Source organism: Oncorhynchus mykiss, chromosome 4 (assembly GCF_013265735.2).
Source record: "Oncorhynchus mykiss isolate Arlee chromosome 4, USDA_OmykA_1.1, whole genome shotgun sequence".
Lineage (NCBI taxonomy): Eukaryota > Metazoa > Chordata > Actinopteri > Salmoniformes > Salmonidae > Oncorhynchus > Oncorhynchus mykiss.
The window spans coordinates 31,664,826-31,678,346 of record NC_048568.1 but is presented as its reverse complement, the minus strand read 5'-3'; the positions used below and the strand labels follow the sequence as shown (position 1 = coordinate 31,678,346).

Below are 13,521 nucleotides of genomic sequence, written 5' to 3'. Positions count from 1 at the left end.
CTGCAGCGATCGGTTAGCTGCTCAGATAGCTGATGTTTGAAGTTGGTGAGGGAGATAAAAGTCTCCAACTTCAGCGATTTTTGCAATTCGTTCCAGTCACAGGCAGCAGAGTACTGGAACGAAAGGCGGCCAAATGAGGTGTTGGCTTTAGGGATGATCAGTGAGATACACCTGCTGGAGCGCGTGCTACGGGTATCTGACTGAGCGGTGGTAGGCAGAAGCAGGCGCGTAAACATTCATTCAAACAGCACTTTCGTGCGTTTTTCCAGCAGCTCTTCGTTGTGCGTCAAGCATTGCGCTGTTTATGACTTCAAGCCTATCAACTGCCAAGATGAGGCTCGTGTAACCGAAGTGAAATGGCTAGCTAGTTAGCGCTCGCTAATTGTCGTTGTGTTGCTGGTTCGAGCCCAGGGAGGAGCGAGGAGAGGGACAGAAGCTATACTGTTACACTGGCAATACTAAAGTGCCTATAAGAACATCCAATAGTCAAAGGTTAATGAAATACAAATGGTATAGAGGGAAATAGTCCTAAAATTCCTATAATAACTACAACCTAAATCTTCTTACCTGGGAATATTGAAGACTCATGTTAAAAGGAACCACCAGCTTTCATATGTTCTCATTTTCTGAGCAAGGAACTACAAATAAAATAAAATACAAATTAAAATCGTCCGATTAATCGGTATCGGCTTTTATGGTCCTCCAATAAATCGGTATCGGCGTTGAAAAATCGTAAATCGGTCGACCTCTAGTACATACCCCAACCAGAAGCCATGGATTACAGGCAACATTCGCACTGAGCTAAAGGGTAGAGCTGCCGCTTTCAAGGTGCGGGACTTTAACCCAGAAGCTAACAAGAAATCCCTCTATGCCCTGCGACGAACCATCAAACAGGCAAAGCATCAATACAGGGCTAAGATTGAATCATACTACACCGGCTCCGACGCTCGTCGAATGTGGCAGGGCTTGCAAACTATTACAGACTACAAAGGGAAGCACAGCCGCGAGCTGCCCAGTGACACGATCCTACCAGACGAGCTAAATCACTTCTATGCTCGCTTCGAGGCAAGCAACACTGAGGCATGCATGAGAGCATCAGCTGTTCCGGACGACTGTGTGATCACCCTCTCCGTAGCCGAAGTGAGTAAGACCTTTAAACAGGTCAACATACACAAGGCTGCGGGGCCAGACGGATTACTAGGTTATATGTGCTCCGGGCATGTGCTGACCAACTGGCAGGTGTCTTCACTGACATTTTCAACATGTCCCTGATTGAGTCTGTAATACCAACATGCTTCAAGCAGACCACCATAGTCCCTGTGCCCAAGAACCCAAAGGCAACCTGCCTAAATGACTACAGAGCCGTAGCACTCACATCCGTAACCATGAAGTGATTTGAAAGGCTGGTAATGGCTCACATCTACACCATTATCCCAGAAACCCTAGACCCACTCCAATTTGCATACTGCCTAAACAGATCCACAGATGACGCAATCTCTATTGTACTCCACACTGCCCTTTCCCACCTGAACAAAAGAAACACCTATGTGAGAATGCTGTTCATTGACTACAGCTCAGCGTTCAACACCATAGTACCCTCAAAGCTCATCACCAAGCTAAGGATCCTGGGACTAAACGCCTCCCTCTGCAACTGGATCCTGGACTTCCTGACAGGCCACCCCCAGGTGGTGAGGGTAGGTAGCAACACATCTGCCATCTGATCCTCAACACTGGAGCTCCCCAGGGGTGTGTGCTCAGTCCCCTCCTGTACTCTCTGTTCACCCACGACTGCATGGCCAGGCATGACTCCAACACCATCATCAAGTCTGCTGACGACACAACAGTGGTAGGCCTGATCACTGACAACGATGAGACAGCCTATAGGGAGGAGGTCAGAGACCTAGGCGGGTGGTGCCAGAATAACAACCTATCCCTCAACGTAACCAAGACTAAGGAGATGATTGTGGACTACAGGAAAAGGAGGACCGAGCACACCCCCATTCTCATCGACAGGGCTGTAATGGAGCAGGTTCCTTGGTGTCCACATCAACAACAACAAACTAGATTGGTCCAAACACACCAAGACAGTCATGAAGAGGGTACAACAAAGCCTATTCCCCCTCAGGAAACTAAAAAGATTTGGCATGGGTCCTGAGATCCTCAAAAGGTTCTACAGCATCGAGAGCATCCTGACCGGTTGCATCACTGCCTGGTACGGCAATTGCTCAGCCTCTGACCGCAAGGCACTTCAGAGGGTAGTCCGTACGGCCCAGTACATCACTGGAGCAAAGCTGCCTGCCATCCAGGACCTCGACACCAGGCGGTGTCAGAGGAAGGCCCTAAAAATTGTCAAAGACCCCAGCCACCCCCGTCATAGACTTTGTTCTCTCTACTACCGCATGGCAAGAGGTACCGGAGTGCCAAGTCTAGGACAAAAAGGCTTCTCAACAGTTTTACCCCCAAGCCATAAGACTCCTGAACAGGTAATCAATGGTCCCGCAGACAATTTGCACTGTGTGCCCCCTCCCAACCCCTCTTTTACGCTTCTGCTACTCTCTGTTCATCATATATGCACAGTCACTTTAACGATACCTACGTGTACATACTACCTCAATAAGCCTGACTACCAGGTGTCTGTATATAGCCTTGCTACTCTTTTTTCAAATGTCTTTCTACTGTTGTTTTATTTCTTTACTTACCCACACACACACACACACACACACACACACATACCTTTTTTGGGCACCATTGGTTAGAGCCTGTAAGTCAGCATTTCACTGTAAGGTTTACACCTGTTGTATTCGGCGCATGTGACAAATAAACTTTGATTTGAATTGCTGCAAAGAACCCACTACTAAAGGACACCAATAAGAAGAAGAGACTTGTGTAAGCCAAGAAACACAAGCAATGGATATTAGACCGGTGGAAATTTGTCCTTTAGTCTGGAGTCCAAATTGGAGATTTTTGGTTCCAACCTCTGTCTTTGTGAGACGCGTGTGGGTGAATGGATCATCTCCGCACGTGTGGTTCCCACCGTGAAGCATGGAGGAGGTGGTGTTGTGGTGTGGGGGTGCTTGCTGGTGACACTGTCAGCGATTTATTTAGAATTCAAGGCACACTTAACCAGCATAGCTACCACAGCATTCTGCTGCAATACACCATCCCATCTGGTTTGGGCTTAGTGGGACTATCATATGTTTTTCAACAGGACAATTACCCAAATCACACCTCCAAGCTGTGTAAGGGCTATTTGACTAAGAAGGAGAGTGATGGAGCGCTGCATTAGATGACCTGGTCTCCACAATCACCTGACTACAACCCAATTGAGGTGGTTTGCGATGAGTCGGATAGCAGAATGAAGGAAAAGCAGACTGAAGTGCTCAGCATGTGGGAACTCCTTCAAGACAGTGGGAAAAGCATTCCAGGTGAAGCTGTTTGAGAGAATGCCAAGAGTGTGCAAAGCTGTCATCAAGGCAAAGGGTGGCTTGAAGAATCTCAAATATAAGATATATTTTGATTTGTTTAACACTTTTTCGGTTACTACATGATTCCATGTGTGTTATTTCATAGTTTTGATGTCTTCACTATAATTCTACAATGTACAAAACAGTAAAAATAAAGAAAAACCCTTGAATGAGTAGGTGTTCTAACCTTTAACCAGTAGTGTATGTAAGGTTCTGGGCTTCCGAGTGGTTGCAGCCGTCTAAGGCAATGCATCTCAGTGCTAGAGGCGTCACTATAGTCCCTTGTTTGATTCCAGACTGTTTCACAACCGGCCGTGATTTGGAGTCCCACAGGGCGGCGCACAATTGGCCCAGCGTCATCCGGGTTTGACCGGGGTAGGCTGTCATGGTAAATAAGAATTTGTTCTTAACTGACTGGCCTAGCTAAATAATAGGTAAAAAAATAATCTGCTTCATTAAGGAGGGACATTTCCCTCTGCTTCATTGAGGGAATATTGGGAGTACTTTTATTTAGAGCCACAAAGGAACCAACTATTTCAGTGGTCATACAGGTGACTTGGACTAATGAGTCATTAATTAATAAATACACTGACTGACTGACTGACTGTGTGTGTGACTCACCTGTGGACGTAATGCAGTTGGTGCACTGAGTCGATGGCCAGCACCATCTCAGCCAGGTAGAATCTTGCCATGTCCTCCGGCAACCTGTCTTCAAACTTACTAAGCAGGGTGAGAAGGTCCCCACCCACATAATAATCCATCACCAGGTACTGCCGAGAGAGGAGGGGAGGAGAGAATAAATCTCTCTGACATAGTAGTAGTAGTAATACTGTATAATAGTGTACAAGTAACATTCTTTGTATTCCTCTAGTGTCCTCCCACTTTACTTTCTTCAGGCCTCCCTCTTTCTCCTTAGTCTTTTTGGTCACCCATCCCTCCCCCCTTTACCGTCAACCACCCCTCCCTCCCTCCTTTACCGTCAACCACCCCTCCCTCCCTCCTTTACCGTCAACCACCCCTCCCTCCCTCCTTTACCGTCAACCACCCATCCCTCCCTCCTTTACCGTCAACCATCCCTCCCTCCCTCCCTCCTTTACCGTCAACCATCCCTCCCTCCTTTACCGTCAACCATCCCTCCCTCCTTTACCGTCAACCATCCCTCCCTCCCTCCTTTACCGTCAACCATCCCTCCCTCCCTCCTTTACCGTCAACCACCCATCCCTCCCTCCTTTACCGTCAACCATCCCTCCCTCCCTCCCTCCCTCCTTTCTTTACCGTCAACCATCCCTCCCTCCCTCCTTTACCGTCAACCATCCCTCCCTCCCTCCCTTACCGTCAACCACCCATCCCTCCTTTACCGTCAACCATCCCTCCCTCCCTCCTTTACTGTCAACCATCCCTCCCTCCTTTACCGTCAACCATCCCTCCCTCCTTTACCGTCAACCATCCCTCCCTCCCTCCTTCACCGTCAACCATCCCTCCCTCCCTCCCCCTTTACCGTCAACCATCCCTCCCTCCCTCCCTCCTTTACCGTCAACCATCCCTCCCTCCCTCCCTCCTTCCTTTACCGTCAACCATCCCTCCCTCCCTCCTTTACCGTCAACCATCCCTCCCTCCCTCCTTTACCGTCAACCATCCCTCCCTCCCTCCCTCCTTTACCGTCAACCATCCCTCCCTCCCTCCCTCCTTTACCGTCAACCATCCCTCCCTCCCTCCCTCCTTTACCGTCAACCATCCCTCCCTCCCTCCTTTACCGTCAACCATCGTCATACTATTCATTTCATTCCGGCCTCTTCCCAGCTTGTGTTCATCCCAAATGGAACCCTCTTCCCTATATATTGCACTACTTTTGACCAGTACCCTATGCCATTTGGACGCAACCCTTTACACCCCTTAAAATCAGTGGTACTTTTGACCAGAGTCCTATTGGCAATAGGTTACGATTTGGGATGCAGACATACCATATATTGAAACCCATATGAATAGAGGGGAAGTTAGTGGAGATCTTACCAGGAAGTTGTCATCCTGGAAGGCGTAGTGCAGGGTGGTGATCCACTGGCTGTCCCCGTTCACCAGCACGTCCCGCTCCTCCCGGAAACACGCCGTCTGAGGGAGAGGTCAAAAGGGTAATCATTATATAAACAGAATGAATGGAATGTACTGTAGCTACTCTCATTGGCACACACTTCGGTCCATCACACTTCGGTCCAACCTGTGTGTGTACTGAATTCCTGTGTCTGCTAGTGATGGACAACCATAGAATTAATAGATTGTATTTCTATCTTTATGTGGGAAACACCGTTTCAGATCCTTTAGGGGTCAATTAAGTATTTTCAATTCAATTACACTTTCTAACAAACTTATAAAATAGTCAAATTCATCTATTTCCATCTGTATGAACAACCTGTAGCTAGACTATGTCATGGGGTACATTAATGAGGACGTGTTTGAGAGTAGCGTTTATATTGCAGACAGTTTCCCATGTCCAGAGACAGCCATACACAGTGGGGAGTTCGGTTCTATGAGCCTGAGGTATGAAAACTGCAAGCCCGGGGGACCACTGGGAACGGCTACACGGACACACACAGACCACTGTGAACAGCTGCTAATTAAAAGAAAAGCACAGCAGCAACAGATATACTGAGTTCACTGGTTCGAATCCCCAAGCCAACTAGGTGACAAATCTGTTGATGTGCCCTTGAGCAAGGCACTTAACCCTAATTGCTGCTGTCTCTCTGGATAAGAGCATCTGCTAAGTGACTAAAATGTAAATACACTGAACACACACCACATGATCGCTCTCTCATACTGAAAATAGGTTCTAAAGTTTAATTAAGTTATGTACTCAAATTCACATTTAATATTCTAAACTTGAGACATGCACATGTAACTGACAATTATATGAACATTTTGCATTGAATGTTTAATGCAATGTTTATGGAAAAGCCAAGGAGTTACATAATGCTAACTCAACTTAGTATCCAGCCCTGAGTAGTGCTGTAATGCTATGGCTGTTAGTATTTAAGCCCAGAGTAGAAAATGCTATAATACTATTGCTGTTGTTAGCATTTAGCCCTGCTCTAATGTTATCGCGATTGTTAGCATTTAGAGCTGCTGTAACATTATGGCAGTTGTTAGCATTTAGCCCTGCTGTAATGCTACGGCGGTTGTTAGCATTACACCGTTACAGCAGCGCTAAATGCTATGGCGGTTGTTAGCATTTAACACTGCTGTAATGCTATGGTGATTGTTGTTACTAGCCAGAACTCACCTCAGCTCTCTTCAGCATCTCCCACTTATTGAGGATCTTCATGGCGAACACCTTGTCTGCATTCTTCACCTTAACTACAGCAACCTACAGGAAGCATGGGAGAGAAGGAGTTTGAGGAGAGAAAGTTTCCATCCACCAAATTAATTACATCTTTCCTGTCATGTTCAATAGGGCAAACCATGGGAAATAAATCTGCTCAGTTCCAAAACGTTTTCTCCCTACTGAACATGACCCACTCCTGTTAGATCAGGAAAGGGGAGTGAACGAGGGCAGAAGGGAAGTGAGCATCTTTGTGGAATGAAACACGGCCATAGAGTTAGAGGAGGAGAAGTGGAGGAGGGGAAGAGAAAGGAAGGCGGACAGGAAGTGACCTAGGACATGAAGGTAGTGACCCCTGAGACACACACAGCTGGGATCTTTCAGCTCAAGGGCCTCAACGTGCCATAGCCACACGGCAGCACAGATAACACTCATTACAATGGGTTTGCAGCAAGGATAGGAAAGCTAGCTGGCTAAACTACTGTTAAGTGATAACGTCTCTAACACAGCCCGTCAGCCCCCATTGTTAGACATGAGTGTAGTAAAGAGCATTCCTAAAACGAGTTGAGTTGCAACTGTAGTGAGGCCAGAGGACTTCAGCTAGCAGGATTCTTCCCTCCTGCCTGCCTGTCTGCCAGCCAGAGGACTTCAGCTAGCAGGATTCTTCCCTCCTGCCTGCCTGTCTGCCAGCCAGAGGACTTCAGCTAGCAGGATTCTTCCCTCCTGCCTGCCTGTCTGCCAGCCAGAGAGCTTCAGCTAGCAGGATTCTTCCCTCCTGCCTGCCTGTCTGCCAGCCAGAGGACTTCAGCTAGCAGGATTTTTCCCTCCCGCCTGCCTGTCTGCCAGCCAGAGGACACCTGAGAAAGCCTTCTTCACTTCAGCTTCCCCACAACGGAAGGAATTTAAACCACCAATCATCCCCACAGTCACACACACCGCACACACACACACACACACGAGAGTACCCGCAACACTCACAATAAAAAAACACACTCGGCCTTATTGGAGTCTGAGATGAAGAAAAATAAGGAGAATGCTAAATTCAACACAATGACAACATTCCTCCGCTGTTTGGGTTTCTCCTGCTGGTCTGATGTGGGAGGAGGAGGAGAGGGGGGAAGTTTCTTGGCAGTGTCCCTGTGTATAGCGTGTGTAATCCCCCCCACCCTGTTTTCTTAGCTTTCTCCACTCAGACATGTGTCGGAGCTTGACATGTACGACAGCTGTAGTGTTATAAAAGCAATTAAAATCAGGAGAGCCGAAACATCACGCACAGACACCTAAATCTCTCTCCCAACGAACAGACAGACGCGGTCTCTCTCCCAGCTGACTATGAGAAGACCCTGCTCATAAAGGTCCTCTTTCACCTCCGTTTTCAGTTCACATAGCTTCCCACTTCTTACTCTTCTGTAGAGTTGACCATTTTTCCTGAACCTTTCCCAAATATCCCAGCTTTTTCAGTAATCCCATTTTGAGAATTCCCTCCCTGCTTAACTGGTATTAACTCCAACTGGTATGTCTGAGAGAAAAAAAACTGGGAACTTTGGGAACATTTTTCATAAATACCAGTAGAAGGATTCCTTAAACAGAAGAGAATGAACAGGAGAATGAACAGCCTCAAAATGGGATTTCTGAAAAACCTGAGACATTTTCTGGAATTCTACTAAACTCCTCCCTGGGAAAGGCGGTCATCAGTAGATGTGAATGGTCTCACTCCCCCCTATCTGAGAGATCCACTGCAGCCCTCATCCTCCACATACAACACCCGTTCTGCCAGTCACATTCTGTTAATTAACGTCTTGGTGTTAGGGGGCAGTATTTTCATTTTTTGGGAAAAAAACGTTCCCGTTTTAACGGGATATTTTGTTAGGAAAAGATGCTAGAATATGAAGATAATTGACAGATTTTGAAAGAAAACACTAACGTTTCCAAAACTGTAAAGATATTGTCTGTGAGTATAACAGGACTGATGTTGCAGGCAAAAACCTGAGAAAAATCCAATCTGGAAGTGCCCCAGGTTTTGAAAGCGCTGCGTTCCAATGACTCCCTATATGGCTGTGAACGTACCATCAACGAGCTTACGCTTTCTACGTATTCCCCAAGGTGTCTACAGCATTGTGACGTAGTTTTACGCATTTCTGTTGAAGAATAGCCGTATGGGGGCACATTGCGTAAGTGGTCACATGGTGGCTCCGAGAGAGATTCTCGCGTAAAGTGCAGAGGTAGCCATTACTCCAATCGGTCCTAGAGAAAAATAAATTGTCCCGACGGATATATTATCAAATAGATATTAGAAAAACTCCTTGAGGATGGATTCTAAACAACGTTTGCCATGTTTCTGTCGATATTATGGAGCTAATTTGGAATATTTTTCGGCGTTGTGGTGCCCGCAATTTCCGGGCGATTTCTCAGCCAAACGTGAAGAACAAACGGAGCTATTTTGCCTACAAAAATAATATTTTGGGAAAAATGTACTTTAGCTGTCTACCTGGGAGTCTCGTGAGTGAAAACATCCGAAGTTCATCAAAGGTAAACAATTTAATTTGATTGCTTTTCTGATTTCCGTGACAAGTTTGCCTGCTGCTAGCAAGGCATAATGCTATGCTAGGCTATGATAAACTTACACAAATGCTTGTCTAGCGTTGGCTGTAAAGCATATTTGAAAATCTGAGATGACAGGGTGATTAACAAAAGGCTAAGCTGTGTTCCAATATATTTCACTTGTGATTTTCATGAATAGGAAGATTTTCTAGGAAGATTTATGTCCGTTGCGTTATGCTAATTAGTGTCAGATGATGATAACGGTCCCGTTCACGGGCTGGGCGTCACTACAGGTCCCCAAAGCCCACACATCCCTGGGTCACTCCTCTTTTCAGTTCGCTGCTGCTAGCGACTGGAACGAGCTGCAACAAACACTCAAACTGGACAGTTTTATCTCAATCTCTTCATTCAAAGACTCAATCATGGACACTCTTACTGACAGTTGTAGTTGCTTTGTATGATGTATTGTTGTCTCTACCTTCTTGACCTTTGTGCTGTTGACTTTGCCCAATAATGTTTGTACCATGATTTTGTGCTGCTACCATGTTGTTATGTTGTGTTTCTACCATGCTGTGTTGTCATGTTTTGCTGTTATGTTGTCGTCTTAGGTCTCTTTATGTAGTGTTGTGCCTTGTTGTGATGTGTGTTGGTCCTATATGGTCCTATATTTATACTGTATTTTATTTATTTTTAATCCCAGCCCCCGTCCCCGTTGGAGGCCTTTTGGTAGGCCGTCCATGTAAATAAGAATTTGTTCTTAACTGCCTTGCCTAGTTAAATAAAGGTTAAATACAAAATAAAATGGTAGATAACCTTTCAGTTACCCTATGATTCCACTGGAATGACATAAGAGGGGCCTCTGGCCAAAGACCTTTCAAATCATAATGACCTCATTATCATTAAGTAGATCTAATCATACAGTCTTTGCCTGCCGACCACTGGAAACTGTTGTTGTGAATGTAAATACTTTTAAATTGAACTAATTAATTACACAAATCCAGCCACTTTTTCTAGTTCAAACGCTTTGATTAGCATGTAGACTACAGATACTAGGCTTTATGAAATAAACTGGCAGATCTGGGCCTGTTGACACAGCACAGAAGGCACAGAGACTTAGGCCTCTTCAACACAAGCTGCTAGAGGAGACACAGTAAACACAGGGCCTATATCATAAATACAATAAGTAGAGGCAATCAACCGTGAGACTGTAGTCTGGTACTGGGCTAGGGACCAGGGCTGGGGCACAACCATGTTGTTCTTCCACTCACCGTGAAATAAAACCCCAATAAAAAGGGTCTGAAAGAGGCCATAGTGAACTCAGCACTGGGCATAGCGCCAACCAACCTGCTCCACCACACCTGGGTTCAAACAATATTCCAAGTCTTTCTAATACTTTGAGCTTTTGCTCTAGCCTGCCTGGAGGGCCAGATGGGTAGAGTTTGCCGGTTTGGAACTATTCCATTGGTGTATGAAGCCAGGCAAGCTCAATCAACCACAGATAAAGTATTTGAAATCATTTCAAATAATATTTGATCCCAGGTCACTCAGCAGCACAGCAGCTAACCTAACAAACTATAATATACAACAACCATGTGTCACAGATCATGAAACCTTACATAGCTGAGTTTCTGCTGCCATCGCTAGCTACCTGCCTAGCTCACCAACATTCCCCAGGGTTGAGATCACACACAATAGAAGACGTAATAAAAACGATATTTCAACTCAGCTGTGAATAAGAAAAATAAAGGGTTGGTTTCAGTTCCATTTTTTTAATACGTATTCTCTTCTTCCTCAATGATGGTGAAGAAGAGAACAAAGCATTCTCTTACATGTTGAGTCATGCAGATAGCATGTAGCCTAGTGGCCAGCCTTGCTGCTGAAATCACAGGTCAGGGGTAAATAACTAATTCATAACTCACTCTAATCATTTGTTCGCCCTGCAAATTGAAACAAAAAAATTGATTGTATTTGAAGAAAACAATCATTTCATACCATCACATATATTTTATTTGTGTGAAAACTTGGGAACAGATTTCCTAAATTAAAAAAATGTTTAGACTGAATTCCTTGACTATATTGTATTTGCGTGCATTGTTTGGTTGTCGTATTTGTTTCTAAGCCCTATGGAGGCTACACTTAAAATGCTTTGGTCTTTGCTGATGACTTGCAAGATTATTTATATTAAAAGAAACTTCCTGGTGATTTTTTAAAATGTATTTTTAAACGTACAATAAAAAGTCACAAAATAGGCTTACCTCTCCAAAGGCTCCTCGTCCAATCACCTTGAGGATCTCAAAGTCCTCCTTGTGTAGGCGCAGCTGTTTGACCATGGAGGTGAAGGGTTTGGCTGCAGGAGAGAAAGAGAGGTTAGCATTCTGGGGACTAGAAATAGTGCGTAGTGTAGGTAAATATTGTAGGCTATGCCGGTTTTCATACAAAATGTTACTTGACCTGAGAATACGCAAAGTCGAACAATTGTGCATAATCAAGATTCAATTCATAAAACTGAGAATAAAAAAAATGCTGTATATTTAAAATGTGACAAAGCAAGTGTCACTACTAGTGATATCAGGTGTCTCTTCCAGGCTGTCAGCCCTGTATGCTGAGGGGTTAATATTATATATAATATTATTTTTATTTCTACTTTGCACATTCTTCCACTGCAAATCTACCATTCCAGTGTTTTACTTGCTATATTGTATTTACTTTGCCACCATGGCCTTTTTTTTACCTTTACCTCCCTTCTCACCGCATTTGCTCACATTGTATATAGACTTGTTTCTACTGTATTATTGACTGTATGTTTGTTTTACTCCATGTGTAACTCTGTGTCGTTGTATGTGTCGAACTGCTTTGCTTTATCTTGGCCAGGTCGCAATTGTAAATGAGAACTTGTTCTCAACTTGCCTACCTGGTTAAATAAAGGTGAAATAAATCAAAAATAAAACAAATATAGGGTTAACCTATTGAGATATGGTTGATATAGGGTCAATCTATTATTTTGACTGTAGTAAATGACAGTGGTCCGGATGTACAGAGGGCAGTGATAAAATTGTCTATTGTTACCCTCACGTTTACCCTAGCCTAGCACTCCGGGTGGAAATGGACCAATGTGGGTCACCGATGTGAGTCACAAAGGTAAGCTGGAGCCAAAACACAAGCAGCATTTCCCTACTTTGTGGAGAAAGACCATTCATCCACTTCCTAGTTTACTGGATCGATCCTCCAATAACCCTGAGGTAGACTGCCAGTTGGTTGGCTCACCAGGGTAGGAATACTGTAGGAGTTTGTAAAGTTATATTTAACATAATAAAGATCTATTTAATGCCTATAGGTCTAGTTGTTAGGATTTGACCTAGGCCTACAGATCTGTGAGCACTTTGCTTAGGTCAACCCTTTTGCACTTGTAAGCAGAACACCTGGTTCACATCAAATTGGAATTCATTCATTCCATCCATCCATCCATCCATCTGTTAGTCTTCCAGCCTGGTCCAGTTATCAAAATGCAGGCTGATCCAGAGGTCCCTGGCTCCCCTGTCAGAGGCCCTACAAAGGTCACAGCCAGCCAGGGGAAGTCCCTTGATCTTTTCACTATCCACAGAGAACAGACCAGACCAAAACACCACCCCACAACAACCTTTACTGATAGGCTACTACTTCATTACTAGAACACACAGACAGGCTACTACTTCATTACTGCAACACACAGACAGGCTACTACTTCATTACTGCAACACACAGACAGGCTACTACTTCATTACTGCAACACACAGACAGGCTACTACTTCATTACTGCAACACACAGACAGGCTACTACTTCATTACTGCAACACACAGACAGGCTACTACTTCATTACTGCAACACACAGACAGGCTACTACTTCATTACTGCAACACACAGACAGGCTACTACTTCATTACTGCAACACACAGATGGGCTACTACTTCATTACTGCAACACACAGACAGGCTACTACTTCATTACTGCAACACACAGACGGGCTACTACTTCATTACTGCAACACACAGACAGGCTACTACTTCATTACTGCAACACACAGACGGGCTACTACTTCATTACTGCAACACACAGACAGGCTACTACTTCATTACTGCAACACACAGACAGGCTACTACTTCATTACTGCAACACACAGACAGGCTACTACTTCATTACTGCAACACACAGACAGGCTACTACTTCAT

At 44.9% G+C, this 13,521-nt stretch overlaps 1 protein-coding gene across 10 annotated transcripts in view; it reads right to left on the bottom strand.

Moving 5' to 3' along the window:
* LOC110521078 (serine/threonine-protein kinase MRCK alpha) overlaps nucleotides 1-13,521 on the bottom strand; it is a 116,936-nt gene that overhangs the window by 71,257 nt on the left and 32,158 nt on the right. For all 10 annotated transcript variants that reach the window (XM_036976101.1, XM_036976100.1, XM_036976099.1 and 7 more), the window contains 4 exons: nucleotides 11,571-11,662; nucleotides 6,736-6,819; nucleotides 5,475-5,570; nucleotides 4,086-4,234 (listed from right to left, as the gene is read on the bottom strand). In XM_036976101.1, coding sequence (XP_036831996.1) covers nucleotides 4,086-4,234; nucleotides 5,475-5,570; nucleotides 6,736-6,819; nucleotides 11,571-11,662 — 421 coding nt within the window. The remainder of the gene's footprint in view (nucleotides 1-4,085; nucleotides 4,235-5,474; nucleotides 5,571-6,735; nucleotides 6,820-11,570; nucleotides 11,663-13,521) is intronic.